At 41.8% G+C, this 19592-nt stretch overlaps 1 protein-coding gene across 9 annotated transcripts in view; it reads left to right on the top strand.

Moving 5' to 3' along the window:
- The window catches only part of ARID1B (AT-rich interaction domain 1B), a 405593-nt gene that overhangs the window by 326055 nt on the left and 59946 nt on the right, over window positions 1-19592 (top strand). For all 9 annotated transcript variants that reach the window (XM_057527661.1, XM_057527658.1, XM_057527655.1 and 6 more), the window contains one exon: window positions 6238-6417. In XM_057527661.1, coding sequence (XP_057383644.1) covers window positions 6238-6417 — 180 coding nt within the window. The remainder of the gene's footprint in view (window positions 1-6237; window positions 6418-19592) is intronic.

Genomic DNA, 19592 nt, shown 5'->3' with positions numbered 1-19592 from the left:
CTTCCAAGAATATACTTTGTGACATCCACTTCACTAGTCAGACATAGTCTTAGTCTTATTCGGATCTAGTTTGATTTACCTGCATCCTACCTTCAGCTAAGGGCTCAGCTTAAATAGGACTTCTTTGAGGAAACTTCATTGTCCCTAGTCTAAATTGGGTCCTCCTCTTATACCCTCAGAGTTCCTGTACTTCTGTTTTTTTATACTCATTCTTAACTTTTAGTTGTTTGTTAGATGGCTGTCTCTGCCACTAGAATGTGAGGTCCACGAGGGCAGACACTGTTTTGCTCATTGTTTACATCCTCAGCACCTAGGATGCTGCCTGGAGTCTCGTTCGGTTGCTCTGTGATTTTAGTTCATCATTTTTCCCTGTTGATAGGTTTTCTTTTCTTTTTTTTTTTTTTAAGAATCTTTTTTTTTGATGTGGACCATTTTTTAAGTCTTAATTGAATTTGTTACAATATTGCTTCTGTTTTATATTTTGGTTTTTTTGGCCACGAGGCATGTGGGATCTTAGCTTCTCAACCAGGGATCGAACCCGCACCCCCTGCATTAGAAGGCGAAGTCTTAACCACTGGACTACCAGGGAAGTCCCCAGGTTTTATTTTCTACTCAACTAAATTGTAATTCTTCAAGGACAAGGATCACATCTTTTACTTTTTTTTTTTTAATGCTCTCTTATTCTTACCACAGCTCCATGAATGCCAGAGTAAAATTGGGGCATGCTGATAGAAGATTTGTTATCATTATTGTGGATTGAGTTACCAGTATGATAGCTTAGATCAGAACTCACACAGTGAATGAAGAGCTTGTAGCATCACTAAAAAGGCAATAGTAATGCCTTTGTATAGCATTTTCATGGTGTTTTTCAGTTTAGAAAAGCACAGTCACATACGTTTTTTTTATTTGACTCTCATAATGATCTTGGGAGCCAGGACAGGAAGTGCATTCACGATTTCATACAAGAGAACCCGTGGGCCCACACAGTGGATGGTGGAGGCAGCCTCTAACCCACATGTGATTCCAAACAGATGGGTGTGTGTGTGTGTGTGTGTGTGTGTGTGTGTGTGTGTCCTATTACTACATTACCTTCTCTCTCAGAATAGAGCTTGTGCCTCTTCATCTGGAGTTTGGTTGTACAAGTGTTCGTGATTGCATACACATGTAATGAAGGACTCAGAAATAGTAAATCCATTTATATAAGCCTTCTATGCATTTATTTTATGGATGAAGTGTACAGATCATTTTCATATAGTTCCTAAGAGTTTTTTTTTCAGTAAGTTCTTTTATATAATGTAAATAATAATTATCTAAATTAGTACTTTTTCCCAAAGTTTGAATTTTCTATGTTAGATTATTTACCTAGGGCATATAATTCCATAATACATCTAGAAATTCAACATACTTTTATAATATATGGGAAATACACTTTATACTTTCTAAATTTTCCTTTCTAGATAGTTAGGTTTTCTAAACTCAGATGGTTTATAACTAGAAAAATTTCACAACTTTAAAAAAAAAAACAGCTTCATTCTCTCAGCTGTCAGTTTTTCTGTTCATAAAGTGTGTTACAAGCTGCCATTTTATAATAACTTTCTAAAGGAAGCAAAATACAATCAAATATGTCACCATAAATAGAAAATTCTTGTTTGAAATTTGATATTTGGAAACATTTTAGCATTTATTTCATTCAAAATTAAGGTTAAAATAAAACAAAATGAAGAATATCCCCCAAATAAATATACATGCAAATTTTAGACCTGAATTAGATTTTTCACACAAAAAAAGTTTAAGCCAGAATCATAGAGAACTAGAGCTAGAAGTGCCGCTACAAATATCGTATGTCTTCCCTCTCACCATTTGACAGGTGAGGAAACTGAGGGCCAAGAGGCTAGGTTAATTGCTGTATTCTGCACAGCAAATGTGGAAGGCCCACGACTGACATCCTAGTCAGTTCCCTTGCTGTCACAGCATGCGGCCTCTCTTGCTTTCCTTTTTTGAATATATAATAATAGTAATAGCTAGTGATTATTGAAAGTTCACTGGGTGCCAGGCACTACTATGAATTTTTTACATGTATCATCTCATTTAATCCCTGCAGCAACCCTATGAGGTGGATACAATTGGCCCTATTATATAGGTGAGGAAACAAATAATGCACATGCAGGTCTCTATCTTTAGGATGAAAAGTAGAAATACCTCTTTTTTCATTAACTTTTGTCTTCTAATTTTTCATTAGTTTGTTTAGATTATGATGATATTCAATAACCTTTTAAAAATATGATTGTATCCATAATGGAAGCCTTTTTAGTAGGATTATTGCTGGCATTTCATTGTGATTATATATTATGTGTCACTTTACCTACCTCCTAACTGGTCTCCTAACTTTTAGCCTTACTCTCCTTCAGTCCTTTCTTCTTGCTGCATATTATGGCAGAATTAGCTTTTGAGAATTCAAGTCAGATCATATTGCTTTCCTGCTAAGACTGTGTATGGCCTTTGCCAGTGTTAATCACACTGAAGGACCAGATTTTCATAGGATTGCAGGTGCAAGAGTTTTGGTGAACTGTACAGCTATTTGGTAATAACAGCTGAATCTGCAGGATGAAATGCTCCCTAGTCAAGGCATAGCGGGGCCAACAGAAAAATGGGCAAATGATATAAATAGTTGTAGAAAAGGAGTCCAAACTGCTGTAAAACAAAATGTTCAGCTTTACTCATGATAAAAGGAATACACAATCTAACACAAACCAATTATAAAATGTCCCTGAAAGGATACATTAAAAAACCATTTGCCTTTGACCAGGGGAACTCAGTGGTAGGAGATGGGATATATTTTTTTTTTAAGCTTTTGGAATTTGTAGACAGTTACACAAGTACTGGAGTACTGTAGATCCCACATATTTAAATAAAAAAACAAATGTAGAAATAAAAACCAGCTTGTTCATGCTAGTTGGAAACTACACCTGAATACGTGGGATGTTCAGGAGTTAAAAGATACTCGTGGCAGTTTATAAACCAGAAAGTTACCATCATACTGTCTTCCTTCGGTGTATACATTTCAGATTATAGAACATTTTCATGTGCTGTCTCAGTTCTTCTTGCAGCAACCTCATCTGCATTTTAAGGTGAGGAAACTGAGCCTCAGATAAATTATGATTCACCTAAGGTCACAGAGCTAGTTTTGATCAGTTCACACACTGCAGTATATTTATTTACATATCTGTCTGCTCTACCGGATTCTGAGCTAGCGACACAAACAAAGCTGTAATGTAGGCCTTCTATTCCCAGTTGACTGCCTTTCGATGCTTGTACTTCAGAAAAGAGTCAGTGAAATTATGTCGCCTCCTTTCATTGTCTTGGGGAATACATGGAAAGGGATGAGTCTCACCAAAAATATAAAACAAGATTTCAGAAACGTCTTGTAAGTGGTGCTATTGCAAAAGCTTACAGAGAAAAAAATAGCTTTCCGATTTCAATTTCTGTGGAAGGAGGTGGATTCCATACTCCACGGAACCTTGTTGTTGGAATTTGATGTTGCTACACATTCCACTTGGATTAGCTTTAACATTCTACCTCTTTTGGAGCCTTTTGACAAACCTGATTTTCTGCAAAATTCCAGTGATGAGTGAGACCATTCAAGTGGATCATGGCATATATATATATATACACATTTTTAAGGATTGAATAAAGAGTCAGAAATAAATAACTTGCCCAGATAAGAATTCTTAGAAGTCATTTGAACAAACCTTAAGTTTATAGTAAGTGTTCAAGAGGCAGCCATAACTTAAGGATGTGCTGTGTTACCAGCAGTTCTAAATCCTTCAGCATGGACACTTTCTTGGATGAAGTGAAATTTAATGCTAAAAAAAGGACATGTATTATTTTCCTTAACTAATGAAGAAGAAAGCAGCCATTCTCGAAAGAAAGAAAGGAAGAAAAACGTATACAATCTGTATGGAATTTCACACTTTTTTTATTAAACAGGGCTCTATATGAAACTCTTGAGAATTTTATAGTCAGGCTTAGATAAATATTTCATGTTACATCTTAAGATGCAATCATTTATAGTAATTTTAGCACTCTGATTTCTGTTTGTTTTCAGATTTGAAAAAGCAAACATTTTCTATGATGATTTATATCTGGGAGCCGCCAATTGAGCCCAATTTCACATGACTTTATCTTTATAAATAAATGAAATAGGATAATATGGAACAGCTCTACTTACTTGTATTCTATGTCTGTCTCTTTAGAGAGAAGCAGTGTTAGAAGATCTCTTTTTTTTCTTACTGAAATGTAAACCATGGCCTTTGTAAATGCCCTACTCTGTTTAACCCCCTAAATTTAAGCTGACCTTGGATCCAGGCATCATCTTCCCCTCCGGCTGCCTCAGGAGACTCTCTTTCTCAAGCTACTGCTCTCAGTTCTCCTCTGGAGCAGGTGGAAACCTGCCCCCTCTCTGCACTCACCCTGTACTAAAGCCTTCAGCTGACACCTGTGAACTCTCACCAACTCTGACTCCTGGGTTCTGGGAGTTGTTTTTCAAACTGCCCTTTGTTAGTTTTCTGGTTTGATGATTTATCTTTTTCTTAGATACATGTCTTGATTTGGGTTATTCTTTGTCTAAATGCATAATCACAGTTCATTCTATGTACTTGCTTATATTTGGCTGAACTACTGATGATGGTGATGTACCTTGACTTTATAGTCCTACGCAATTGAAAGATATATTTTCTTTATCCATTTGTCCAACTACCTGCTAAGCACCTACTGTGCTGTGCTCAGCACTCTGAGTACAGGAGGAATTTAACACTCATTCTTTCAGCACATAGTTTTTGATACCTACTACGTGCCAGACGCCCTGCTGGGCACTGAGAATGCAGCAGAGAGCTCATACGTGATCCTTGCCTTCATGGGGCTTATGTTTTAGTGGGGAAGAGAGAGCTTAAGTGAGTCAGAAATAAAGTAAGATGACTACATGTTATGCAGAGCACCGTGAGGGAAAGAGTGGCGCTGTCAGGGCAGTCAGGGAAGGTGGACCTGGAGGGTAGGAGGGAACCGGCAGTAGAACGCTCTCGGAAGAGGGAACGGGAGACAGTAGGCTCTATCAAGGGAAAGAGCTTGACGTTATCTTCTAGGAAGCATGAGAAGGCCAGTGGACTTCAGGGTAGTGAGAAAGAGAGAAAACTATAGGAAGTGGGGTTAAAGTGAGAAAGGCAACCCCAGACCACAAAAGAGCCCACAGACCATAGTCAGATGCTGGCATTTTGTTCCAGGTCTAATGAGAAGCCTGGTGGCAGGGTGGTTATACAGAGAAGATACGCTCTGATTTCCTTTTTTATTCCTGAAAAATCATTCTGGCGGCTTTGTGAAAGTGAACCAAAAGGCACAAAAACAGGGGGCAGGGCTGAGAGGGGTGAGCCAGACCATGACCGTGTGGGAGAGAAGATGGTAGCTGGGCGGCTTGGCTTTTGTAGATGAGGAAATGGAGAAGAGGAGTGACCCAAGATACATTTCGGAAGTAGAGGCAACAGACGTGCCAATGGATCCATCACACCATAGGACATCGGGGCGGGAGGAAGGAATCATGGGTGGCACACCGGGGTGAGTGGTGGTGGTGTTGTTGGCAATGGGGAGACCGCGGGCTGAGCTTTAGGGGAGGAAGTCAGGGTCTGTTTGGAATAGCAGAGTACACTTCAGACCCTCCACTTGTGTACAGTTCCCCCCGAGGGGTAGTATGAATCAGGTGGTAAGTCTGCAGGACTCTAGGAGTCACGGTGAACAATTGTGGCCCCAGGAGATCAGAGGGGAGAAAAACAGTTATGTGCAGGGAAGAGCTGGGTGCTGGCCTGGGCTTGAGAGAGGGGTGGGATGTTTGAGTGAGCGGGGACACGTGGCCCAGAGATCGGGAAGTGAGCCAAGGCTCTGAGGGGCGTGCACATGTCCAGCCAGGCAAGAATGGAGGTTAGGAGAGGTTAAGGTTATTGGCCTGTTCACCCTCTTCTCCTTTTCCCTAGTTCATGTCCACAGTCCATTGGGTTCCCAGGAGCTCTAATGAGAGTTCAGAGTGAGGACTAGGGTAGCCCCCTGGGCCCTCTCACATCCTCCACACTGGGTTTGAGATGTCTTTAGATGTTCTTTAGGGGAATCCCACAGCACCAGTCTTCTCCCATCTACCTTTGACACAATTCACTTTTGTCACCTGCATTTATGTATTTCCATTTATTTCTCACTTAGGTTTTATGGCAGGCACACAAAGAAACCCTCAGATGTCTCAATATGGACCTCAACAGACAGGACCATCCATGTCGCCTCATCCTTCTCCTGGAGGCCAGATGCATCCTGGCATCAGTAGCTTTCAGCAGAGTAACTCAAGTGGGACTTACGGTCCACAGATGAGCCAGTATGGACCACAAGGTAAAAAAGTTTCTCCAAAATGCACTGCAGTAGGTTGTAGAAATTTTGTTAATATGTTAGTCCTTCAAGACCTTAACATTATAAACATCTTTTAAGATCCAGTTATTTGTTACCTGACAGATCTGTGAGGTTAATGCAAACCCACAGTCCTTCAGTTGCCCGTAGTGATGGGAAGAATAATTATAGCAACTATTCATTAAGCATTCATGCATCAGACACTGCGGTAAGTGCCCTTCATACGTGTGCTGTTAATAATGAAGGAGTAAAGCCTGTTTCTGAAACGTAGCTCTAAATGCTTGTCCTCAAAAAGTTTCTGATTTAAAACCTAGGTTTCATTATGTTGTATTCTAACTTTGTCCCCTCCCTCTCTGTAATTATGTTTGTAACAATATTCTCACTACTCAGAAGGATTTCATGTGTCTCCAGATGAAATCTCTCATCTCTCTTCATCTAATCTGTCTCCAAAGTGCTCTATCAGGTAAATAATAGTTCTGATTTTCACAGTCATTACCAGTTTTACTCTTAGAAGGCAGGACAAAGCCTGAAATGGACATGTCTTTCAAAAAGGAAAGAGTAGAAAAATAAGTGGAACTTGCCCCAAATACACCATTTTCATTCTGCCTTCCTGGACATTGACGTCTGTTTTGTCTTACCCATGCAGAATCCTTTTATCAGGGTTTTTAACCTGATATATATATATATATATTTTTTTCTAAGTCACTTTTGGCAGTAAGGCATTTGAAATTAGCACCTTCTTTATATTTTGTTTCTTTAAATTAGACATTAATGGATAATTTAGAGAGAATGAGCTAATCTGGCACAATTCCCAGAGCTTCCTCATTTCTGAAAATACCAGAATATTCTGAGTGAAGACAATGCCCAGTAGGAAACTGTAGTAAAATGTTCGCTGCCTGCACAACCAAGTCGGATCCCCTGACTTAATAAAGCCTTAATATTTCTGAGAGCTTTTCTGTCCGTCTGGAAAATGTGCTGTGTTGAGGACCTTTGAGCCTCTCCAGCCATCGAATTAGTGCCTGCCAGGCCAGACGATTCTTTGAGGAGGCCAGGCACCTTCTCGGCTTTTTACCTGGTGTTTCTCAGAAAAGCTTTCCTTACTTCACGGTTTGAAAATTGTCTTGTTTTCTGAAGATCTCTTTCGGAAGGATTTTAAGCACCTTCAATACTATCAGTGTAGCACCATCGCCTTGCCTTATGTTGCTCTGTCATTTTACATTCCAACTATTTCTGTTGTTGGGAAAACTATATTAAAACACCCAAAAGAGAATTTTTCCATGGCCCCTTCCTGCCTCTGTCCATGTGCATGTAGTCAGAGTGGATACAGACGTGGGTTTTGCTTGATTCCCTTCACACCACGTCATAAATGGATTTCTGTGTTGTGAATTCCAGTAAGCTCTAGGAATTTAAGGTCCCAGTTGACAGTAAGTGTCTGCCTAGTTCCCCATCAGCCCCAGGTAGTTGTGACATGTGGCAGTTTGTTGCTGAGCTAAGGCAGGACGTGTCCCTCAGCTGTGAAAGCGCCTACTTGCCCACTGCACCCACTCAGTGGGTATCTTCAAAACTGGGGGGCTTTGGCTATCAGGAAAGGAAGAAAACTTTAGTGAAAGTTGGAAAGGCAGTTTTATAAGTTGTGATATGCACAGAAAATATGGACTTTTGCTCAGAATGTAACTGGAGACAAGGTCAGGACCTTATTCTCAGAATTAGGGGTGGCTGGAGGCCTGGGATTTAACCACTACCACTCACTAGGGCTTCCTGTAATCTTCAAAACTGGTTTCTCTACTCTTAAATAATTCACTCTTGCAGTCTCGTCCTCTGCTGCTCTCAAATTAGGGAAAGTGGAGCCTTGGACTATCTGATGAGTCTTTTGTGAATGGCCATGAAAGCACTTATGCTTTAGGAGTTAGGTAATAACACAAAAGGTAATTTCTACAGAATGGATTTATTTTCTGAAAAAAACCCTCAGTTTTTTGGAATCGTTGAATGTTAAGATTCTTTTTTTTTTAATTTATTTGGCTGCATTGGGTCTTAGTTGCGGCACACATGGGCTCTTCGTCGTACCGCGCAGGCTTCTCTCTAGTTGTGGCGTGTGGGCTCTAGAGCACGGGCTCAGTAGTTGCAGCGTGCTGGCTTAGTTGCCCTGCGGCACGTGGGATCTTAGTTCCCCAACCAGGGATCGAACCCACCGCCCCTGCTTTAGGGAAGTGGATTCTTAACCAGCGGACCCCCAGGGAAGTCCCAAGATTCTTGATTTAGGATCACTGCACCTGTGAGGGTTCTCACCCAAACTTGTGTGCCCTTGGGAAGTTGCTTACTCGCTGGGATTTACTTTTCCTATAGAAAATGAGAAAATTAGATTGTGTTACCTTGGAAGTTGCTTCTAATTCTGATATTCTGAGTCTAAATTTTGCTTCAACTCCAGGGCCTTTTATGTTAATGCGGCCCACTGGATCCACTGCGTAACATTTTGGTTATGTAGACAAGAAGGTTTTTGTTTCGGGTTTTTTTTAAGGCATAAATGCTGAGTTTAGGTTGACATTAGAGATAATTTAAAATAAGGCTGATAATTTCCATACACAGCACTTTCTAACTTTGAGAAGAAGTGCCTGCACATTTGTGCTCTCGGCAATGTTCTCCTTCCAGGAGGCTTCTCTGGCACATTCCACTCTGAGGCGTGTCCCCTCCTGGGTTCCTTGACTGGCTCCCAATGCCGTGGGCTGCAAATCAGTGTCCCAGTGCTCTGTGTGCACATCAGAATCGTTTGCTTTCCTCCTTGTATTCTCCTCTCCTCGGCAAACACTAAATGACAGGAAATTACGCTTGGAACCTGTATCACTCAATTCAGTAAATGTTCTTACCTTTACATTTCTCTCTTGGTTGATCCTTTTAACCAGAGATGCAAGTGAAGTATTCTTTTTTTCTTTCTCTTAATTAACTACTCAAATTATTAGTAAAATATTCAGCTTACATCTTCGTGTTACACGTTTTGATGTCTGGAAAGAATCGCTTGTGCAGCGACCCACAGGGTCATCAGTCACATCTTCTATGTCTATTACTAACTAGATGGCTTTCTTCTGGGCTGGTTTTGTTTTTAAGAGATCTCAAGGGAAAATGTTTTACAATCTCTTTTTGCTAACCTTTTTGTTGTCAGGAGCAGCTTCTTCAAAATTATTAGTAACAACCACCAGCATTTATTAAACACTACTGGGTCCTGGTCTTGGTGTTTTTCATATATTAACTCATTTAATCCTCACAACATGCTGTGTTATAGGTACTGTTATTACTCCACTTGACAGACAAAGAGACTGAGGCGTGCACCACATACACACCTTTGCCCCGGGCACACAGTGGTCACGCCAGGATTCAAATTCAGACATACTTTCCCATTTTTATTAATTAACAGGAAGCCCGTGACGTTATCCCATTTTGCAAAGGAGCAGGTTAAGTAATTTACGCACAATCCCAGAGCTGGTAAGGGCAGAGCCAGGGTTCACACTGAGGGATACTTAAGAGGCCACTCACAGAGCCACTGGTGCGTCGCTTCCCAGGCCTGAGATGCACTCCTTCCTTGCCGTTCCTTCAGTGAGCTGAGAGAGAAGCAAAAGCAAACCACTAGCCTTCAAGGAGCAAGGAACATTTGGGGAATACAGGCGTGGAAATACATCAGAAATACTAGAGATTAAGAAAAAAAAAACTATTAAGAAATTTTTAGAAGTGTATATGAATACTGTAAAATCTGAATTATTAAACGTACTAATGGGGCTTCCCCCTTTGGCTCGCATTTCTCTCTGCACCGCGTTTTCTCGACGCTGCTATTTTGAGCTCCTCCGCCGGGCGGGGTGACAAAGGCGCCGCTGCCGGCGTTTTCTCCCCGCGGCTCGGCCACCCGGCCGGCCCCCTCGGCACCCACAGAATCCCCGAGGCCCCAAAGCACCTCCCGAAAAGTTGCGCGAAGAGCGGAGGCTTTCCTCGCCTCGAAGCGCGCTGGCTCCTCGACGTTCTCCCAACAGCTGCTAGGTCGTCATCGAGGCCGCGATGCCCCCTCCCGTACAAAAGGCGACCTTGAGCGCCGGTAACAGGAAACTCCCAGTCAGTTTTGGACAAATATCAAAATACCCTAATGGGATGAAGCCGATCTAAATGTGTAAAAATGTTTAATTGCAGTATATTTGATGAAATAGTACTTTACTACCTTCAAGCAAGCACATGTAAAATAACTACCCTTACAAACTGTTCGCAGTAGAAAGGGCCATAGAGACTTGCTCTAATAAATAGAAAGCAATTATGTAATTGACATGTTAATTATTAATAAATGAATTTGTGTGCGGAAAAAGGGAGCGGAAATCAATTTCATCTTCATAGCCTTTCTGTTTCCTAAGGAGAGACACTGTCTTGTTTGTGTGTTCGCTAGAACAGTGTCTGTCACAGACTGTCCACAAGTATTTTTTGCATGTTTGTCACTAATTGCAAAAAGTGAGGGTCTAGCCGTAGTTTTGCAAGGAATTAGGAGTATTACTTTGGGCAACTAACAGTGATTCTGAGCCTAGATTCCCCTCCAGTTATCACTCCCTTGTATGTTAGTGTCTGGGCCACCACTAACAGCTAGACACGTTGTACATTGACTCAGCCTTGGTTTTATGCCTTAATTTGTATAATGTGTCTTAGGAAGCAGGGAACTTCTAAGTAGGTGAGTCTGAAGAACGTTTTATTCCTAAATTACTCGGTCAAAGAGGCTTTTCAGAAGGGTTTAAAATGTTTTTCTCTAAAATAAATAAGATGCCGTCGGAACTCTTCCTTCTCCTTCATTCATTAAAATGTTTCTCACAAATTCAGGAAAGGCACACTTTAAATGATACCTAGTTGAAATGAATGCAGTTCCAAATAGTGAATTGCACGTTAATAATCTTACAGCTGTTTCAGTTCAAGAGGAACAACATATAAATGTCACCAGTCGGCAGCCCACTGGCTACTTGAAGAGTGCCTTATAGGCCCATGACAACCTTGGTGTCACCATGACCCAAGATTTCAATCTCTGCTCTTACTCTCAAATTAAACTAAATTCAGCCTCTCTTCTACAGAAGTGAGATGTGTCTGCCACATGGATTCATTTTTTCTCCCCGTGGACAGGGCTGCAAATTGCAGGTCTTGTTCTCTGGCTTTCCAAAGCCTGGTTTCTGTACAGATCACTTCCCCTTCGGTTTCACTCATTTTTTTTTTTTTTTCTTAAAACAATTTGTAATATACTTGATATGTTCACTGCTTCCTATTACCTTTATTTTATGGTTAAATGGACACTGCTAGGCAAAAGTATTAATTCCATATTCTGTACGGCTTTGTTAAAAAATTTTAAATCTTTATCTTGCTCACAGTAGCAAAAACAGATTGTAGTAGATCATTTTACAGCAAAAGGTGGTTAATGCCATGTTCTTTTGATGCTCAAATTTAGCCTTCAAGTTAAAAGGTTTAAGCATGAATTTTCTTAGCAGACTGATAATCATTGTGATTTTATCAAAACCTGGGAATTAGGGAAGAAGTAAGGAAAACAAAGTACAAATCAACTTTAAGAAAGAAAAAGAGGGCTTCCCTGGTGGCGCAGTGGTTGAGAGTCTGCCTGCCAGTGCAGGGGACACGGGTTCGAGCCCTGGTCTGGGAAGATCCCACATTTCGCGGAGCAACTAGGCCCGTGAGCCACAACTACTGAGCCTGCGCATCTGGAGCCTGTGCTCCGCAACAAGAGACACCACGATAGTGAGAGGCCCGCGCACCGCGATGAAGAGTGGCCCCCGCTTGCCACAACTAGAGAAAGCCCTGGCACAAAAACGAAGACCCAACACAGCCAAAAATAAAAAAATAAATAAATAACTTAATTAATTAATTTTTTATAAAAGAAAAAGAAAAAACATAAAGCAACATTAATTTTGACTAGTGTGAAGCTAATTATTTTACGTTGCTTATTAAAATCAGCAGCACACAGAGTGCCAGCATCCCCTCCCCTCACTGAATAACTAAGCACCTCGTGGGGCGTGGTCATCCGGTGGACTTGTACGGCAGGCCTGGATCACGACAATTGTGGATGGCAGTGTAGAAACGCCAGATGTGGACGTGCAGCTTTACTTTACATCTTAGCAAGGTGCCTTTTCCTGAGGCTCACAGCTCTGCCATTTTTTCAATTGTTTGTTTGAAAAGAAGTGACCGGTTTTCAAATCTATAAGAGTTGGCACCACGGGTCCTTTCAGAAGGCTTCTTGCACCTGCCATCAGGTGAAGCAGATCAGAGCTCTCCCTCCAGGGGGCGCCGTTCCCATGCAGTCTGTGGGTGTGCACAGGGCACCGCAGCTCTGAGCCTAGGGAGGACGCAGGTGCTCAGGCACCTGTGACAACAGTGACTGAGAATCCTTTGTTCCTTACCGTAGGGATTTTACTGTTTTATGCCACATTTGGCTATTGAATTAAGATAATACAATTTTACATTCTTTAGGTTAGTACTTACTTTTTCTTATACTTTGTTTGAGAGGTAAATTTAATATCTGTGCATCTTGAAAGTAAAATTAGGCATATGATGCAATATATAATAAAAAGAATTTCACTGATTGAAAAGTTATCTTACATTAATATTGGAACAGTTTCTGTCTATTCCTTGACAGATTCTAACCATTGTCAGTGTCCAACGATAGTTACTGTTAATATTGTTTTCCTCACAGCAGTCACACGAGATGGAGAATCTCGTATGACGCCCTTTTTGCAGATGAGGAAACTGAACATTGTAGTGACCGGTGGCTTTCTGAAGGCCACACACACGCAGACATTTATGCCCCTGCTCCTTGAGGGCCTGTGCTCTCAAGACTCAATGCTCTCAAGTTAGATTAGCATCGGACTTACCCATATGTCCCCCAAGCCTGTGTGTGACATCAGCCTTGGCGGCGGCGGTTTCTCCAAAGATCCGCTTCTACACAGAGGCAGCCAGCACGCACACAGCTCCCTTCCCCGCGCGGCTCTCCTCTGTCCCTGGCTCAGGGACCTGCCCTCTCCCCTCTGTGTAAGTTCTCCCTGCTTTGTTCTCCTTCAGAGCGCTTGACACCACACAACATGGTCTAGGTTTGTTTATTAGCCTGTCTCCTGCCACCAGAATGTAAGCTCTTTGCCTTTGCTCATTGCTGAATCCCCATCCATTAGCACAGAGCTGGCATATTAGAGGCTCTTAAGAACTATTTCCTAAGTGGATAAGAAAGAGAGTGTTCCAGAGACACTGGTATGCCTTCTTGACCCTGCGTTGATGCTTGATGGGTATTGGGTTGACTACTCAATGCTTAAGAATTATCTTTGGGAGATGGCACTAAGGATCATGGTTGTCTGTTTTTCTCTGTGCTTTTATATTTTCTATATTGCGCTTGCATCACTGTATAATTAAATTTTTAAAGGAGTTAAATTTTGTAACATATATGGGGAAGAAACTACCAAAAGTAACAAATGTGGGAAGAAAACTACCAAAACTACCAAAAAAACTACCAAAACTACTGAAGTCATACTGTAAGGTAATGGGTCTTTTCTCCTCTTTTACAAGCTTTATGTAATATTATTATTATTTTTACATTTTTAAGACTTTTTTAAATACATGTTGACCTAGGAAAAATATGGTGTCTTATATATCAGTTCAAAAGATAAATTATCTCTAGTCCCACAAATAGTAGGATTTAATGCAATTTGGGGTAAGTTCACTTTCATTTTGAATCTGCATTTGTGGTCTTCTTTACTCAGTCAGTTTCTCTCCTAAAGCAGTGGCTGAAAGTACAGCATTGTGAGATCAGTCTGAGAGAAAGGTAGTGTGGGAAGAAGGTTTTTTAAATGTAACTTTTTTTGCATAGCAAGGATCTTACATACATGAAAAATACTCTCAAAATCATTTGTCATTAGAGAAATGAAAATTAAAGCCACAACAGTATCCGCTACATACCTACTGGAATGGCTAATATTTTTTAAAAATTGGCAATATCCAGGATGTACAGTAGAGCAATTAGAACTCTCATAGGTATTGTAGTGGAGTTTCTTACAAAGTTAAAAATGCACTTATCATACAACCTAGCACTCTCATCCCTAGAGTTTACCAAGAGAGATGAAACATATATCCACTCAGAGACCTGTGTGCAAATGTCAACAGCTTTATTCGTGATTGCCAGAAACTGGAAACAGCCCAGATGTTCACAGAATAGAATACTACTCAACAATAAAAGGGAAAAAACTACTGATATGCACAACATTGTGGATGAATTTGAAAAGCATGGTGCTGAGTGAAAGGAACCAGACACAGTACACTGTGGCTCTATTTATATGACATCCTGGGGAAGGCAAAACTGTAGGAACAGAAATCAGATCAGCGGTTGCCAGGAGTGGGGATGAGATTGACCACAAAATGGCAACTTTTTGTCGTGATAGAAATATCCCATGTCTTAACTGTGCTGGTGGTTATAGGGCATATATGGTTGCTAATGCATATAAATTCTACCTCAATAAACATGACTTAATATTATGTAGTAGATGGCTATGTGAAGTGATGATTACTGGCCAAATTTAGCCCTAATTCACAAATATGTTTATCATAGTATATAGCTAATTATCCATTTATTTTTTTTCCCACTCAGGGTCAGCTGTCTATTCTATGATTTGTGCACCATTTTACCCTCCACAGCAAAGGGGAATAATATAGGACTTTGCGTGTAGTAGTTGTTCATAAGTAATTGTTGTATGGTTGAAACTGAGAAGTAAAATAAGCGGAAGCATTTAATGATTCAATAAAAGCAGTAAGCTTGGAATATTAATTATAACTAGCAAATTTGAAAATTCAGAGTCAGGTACAGAATTATTTGTGATCCTCTAAAATAATGATGGTGACTTGAATAGAGTCTAGCTCCTGCTTCCCTCTATCTGGTGCTTGAATACAACTCCTGGTGGGTTGAAATCTGAATTCATTTGGTGACCAATTTTCCAAAGCTGGTGTGCCAAGATGAACCCACTTGAAAACTGTGGGCTCTCGTACTTGGCTGCAAGACCCGTCCAGCTGAGGTGGGCTGGCCCAGCATCTGCAGCCTTCATTGTGCTTAATGCTGGAACCATCTGTTTTCTGTCAAAGCTAGTGCCAACAAATTACTAATCTATTAGAGAAACATGGAAATAAGATTGCACTTCTCATTCCTGGCTTTTCCTCTCATATTTTGCTTGGCTTACATATTTGGTTTTTGTTTATTTTGGGGAGAAAGATATGTTATCGAGTAGGCAAAGTGGGGGGGAGTGTGAATCATTTTTCACTCCTTCCACACATTTTCAAAAGATGATGGAGAAAAAATCATATTAATGCTTATTGATAATACTATTATTGTTGACAATCATGGTGATAGCTATCATTTTTTAGGTAGTTCTATGCTTGGCACTGAACTAGTCACTTTCTACCTATTCCCCGTTATTATTGTTACTTTACCTGGCAAAACTGATGTTCCGAGAGGTTAAGCAACTTGTCCAAGGTCATGCCCCTAGGAAGTGTCAGACCAAGTATTCAAAACCAGTTTCTAGAGCCTATGCTTTATCCGTTGCTGCCTCTTAAGCCATTTAAAGCCTTTAGAAACCATTTTTATCCAGGCATGTGAGTTTAATGAGGAAAGTCTTGAAAGTTTCAAGGAGAAGAAAAGGGGACTTTGTATTTCTCCTACCAAATAGAGGCCTCTATAATGAGAACATATTCCCTTGACATGTGCTTTTGAGTGCCAGTTCGTGAAATCAGCCTAACTGATTGAGGAAAAATAAGATTGGGAGCCCAGCACTCAATGGGCCTTTCTAAGGACAAGTGCACGCATGCGTGTATGGGCGGGCATGGTGGTTGTGCCCTGACGCATACTCTGCCCGATTACAGAGTGCTTCCTGCTGTGCAACGAAGACCAGCTGCTGAATTGAGCAAAGCGATTGAAACCCAGCTCTTGTCTTTTTAGTACATAAAATGAATGAAAAAGCTAGAAGTCAGGTAGAGGGTTACTGAACATCTCAGTTGTTTCTTTCCTTTGTGTTCATTAAAATACAGCCCCTGACTGCCAGTTAAACCCAAGGTGCAGGAACCCAGAGTGACAGTATTTCTCTGTTCCAAGTATGAACGGCATTCTACTTCAGCTATAAGCAGAATTCCACAAAATCAGGGACCTTACTCTCATATAAAACTGCATTGTGGGCGTAGTCTGCAACAACCAGGTAAATGCTTGTTTTATAAAACAAGATTAAAGTGTCATTTCATTTCCTTCAAAAGCAAAGGGTACCTATGTTTTCACTGAATAAAGTTTCTTACCAAATGAGTCACTTATCAGGTGTTGAGGGGGGTGGAAACTAGCTGCAGAGCAATAGCAAGAATATGTGAATTGATTTCATTTGTGTTCACAGTGTAAGTGAGTTTGTTTCTTTTTAATAAAAGCAAGAGCCAGAAAGGCGCGCTGGATCTCACTGATGTTATCAGATAATCTGGAAGCGAAGGGCTGTGAGGTCAGTGGGGCGGGTCGGGGGGAGTCTTCAACCTGCTGCAGAGAAGAGTTCGGAGGACTGTGCTCTGGGAAGGCGTGGGAGGAGGCAGGACCCAGCATCCTGCCCATTGCTCTGCGTCCCTCCCAACCAGGATGAGCGTAAGGTGTCCTTTCCGCGGAGACGGTGTGATGGGAAAACAGACGGGGACCTTCTGTGTGGTCCCGTGGGACGGGAGATTCAGAGCAACCTCAGAACTTTTTATAAAGAACTTTGATAAACAATGTTTATCAAATGTTTACCTTTTACTTGAAAACAGTATCAGTTTGATTACATCTGCAAAGGCAGAGTATCTTCATGCAAAGGCGGTTTAAATTTGAGGTGCTGGCATAAAAGACTAACTCACAATGCAACTCGGAGGCACCTGAGGTGATTTATGTTGAACCTCTCCTGTCCCTTCCTTCCCTTCCCTTTTGTTTTCCTATCCATTCCACCTCCTCCCTCGCTCTGTTGTTCCTCTCCTGCCTTTCTTTGGCTTCCAGGGATATTCGGGGAAAAGTAGCTGCTGGCTGTAACAAGTCACTTTCTGTGTTGGTGGAGCACTTTCTTAAGAAGCTTGTCCCAAGACCGGTCTGTGGCAGGGCTCAGCAGATGACGGCCACTCTGGCCGGCCGTTGTGTTTGTAACACAGGGGCTCCCGTTTGTGTGTGTGTTGCTTCCAGCCACGTCAGGGCTGCAGTGGCAGTTTAGTTTTTTTTTTTTTTTTTTTTAATTTATTTATTTATTTTTGGCTGTTTTGGGTCTTCGTTTCTGTGCGAGGGCTTTCTCTAGTTGCGGCAAGCGGGGGCCACTCTTCATCGCGGTGCGCGGGCCTCTCACTGTCGCGGCCTCTCTTGTTGCGGAGCACAGGCTCCAGACGCGCAGGCTCAGTAGCTGTGGCTCACGGGCCCAGCTGCTCCGCGGCATGTGGGATCTTCCCAGACCAGGGCGCGAACCCGTGTCCCCTGCATTAGCAGGCAGGATGTAAACCACTGTGCCACCAGGGAAGCCCGGCAGTTTAGTTTTGACAGACACCATCTAGCCCACAAAGCCTAAAGTATTTAGTCTCCAGCCCTTTACAGAAGGTGTGTCCGGCCCGTGGTCTGTGTGAACAGTGACCTTCACACCGTCTCCAGTGAGTAATACACTTCATAGACAGCCACGTAAGAGAGCTCACGTGAGGCGCCTAACAGAGCAAATACCAGTCAGTGCTGAATAGTCAGGGCTTCTTGCAGATTTGTAGGTGGTCTGCACTTGAGAAGACCTGCTTTCTTCACGACTGTGATGATAATGTGATGTAAGTGTGGTTTTCCTTAAGTATTTGAGAGGCCGGTCAGGGGTGTGGCTAGTGGACAGCCCGGGTGCAGACTGTGGCTCTGAGGCATTTTAGCCACGTGACCTTGGGACAGGCCACTCCACATCCTGCACCTCAGGCTCCTTCTCCCTAAAGTGAGGATGGTAAGGACAGGGACCTCTTAGGCTTGATGTAAGCACTGAAGGACGTAATGCAGAGAACTCGAAACTGAGCTTAGCACACAGTAAATACCAATTGCTGGCTTTTATTGTTGTTACTAATCCAGTCCAATTTCTGCTGGAAAACCTGGAGAAGCTCCTTCTCACCTTCAGAATAGGTCCCGGGCTTGGAAGCCTGATATACGGGGGCCTCTTCCCTCTGTCCCCTTCTCACGGCCACACGAAGCTCAGCAGTGACTTGCTCTTGAGTTTGCCCTTTTGCTGTCTGTGCCGTTGTCCACGGCCTCTTCCACAGGCGCTCCCTGCCCTCTTCTGCCTTAATCACCATCCAGCAGTAACCCCCTACCATTTTTGCACTCACATTTGAGATACTTTACATGTTATGTCATTTAATCCTAACGACAACTCTTCAAGTAGACAGTATTGAAGAGGATTATCTCTGTTTTACAGAGAAGAGAATGAAACAAAGAAAGGTTAAAACAACTTAGCTAAGGTCACATGGTCAGTATATATATGGAGGCTTCCCTCAGCCCCAGTTCTCCCAGATCCCAAAGCCTGCCCCACACGGACGCCTGGGTTGCGACCCAAGGTGGTTTTTCAAAGACTTTCACTCAACCCCTGACCATGGACAGCCCCCCGCATCCCCACCCGACACAGACTTATTCTTCTTTCTCTTACGCTTTTCACAGTGCATTATCTTTTTGTTTTTGTGTTTGTATTTTTTCTCATCTTACCCCTGCTACTCCACCTTATACACACACACACACACACACACACGCACGCACACACACACACACTTAGGTCGTGAGCTTCTTGAGTACAGGAATTGCATTGTATTTAACTTTACATCCCCTGTGCCTAGAACAGTTATGTTATATAGATGAGGAGATTCTTCCAGAAAGTAGTAAGGACAGCTGGAGAAACACTAATCCATATTGTACAGACACTTATCCTTTTGCATATATTTCATTTCAACAGTCACTTATTGGGAGGCAGTGTATTTTATTGGTTAATTACATGGGTTCCATAATCATTTTGCTTGAGCTTGAATCCTAACCTACTAGCTGTTGACTTTCTTCATTTGTAAGTGGAGTCATGGTCGTATCTACATTTCATATAATTATTGGAGAAAAGAATGAAATCACTGATGCAAAGCAC

The sequence above is a fragment of the Balaenoptera acutorostrata genome, chromosome 14, assembly GCF_949987535.1.
Source record: "Balaenoptera acutorostrata chromosome 14, mBalAcu1.1, whole genome shotgun sequence".
Taxonomy (NCBI): Eukaryota; Metazoa; Chordata; class Mammalia; order Artiodactyla; family Balaenopteridae; genus Balaenoptera; species Balaenoptera acutorostrata.
The sequence above is the reverse complement of the archived record's forward strand: the minus strand, read 5'-3'. Positions and strand labels throughout refer to the sequence as shown.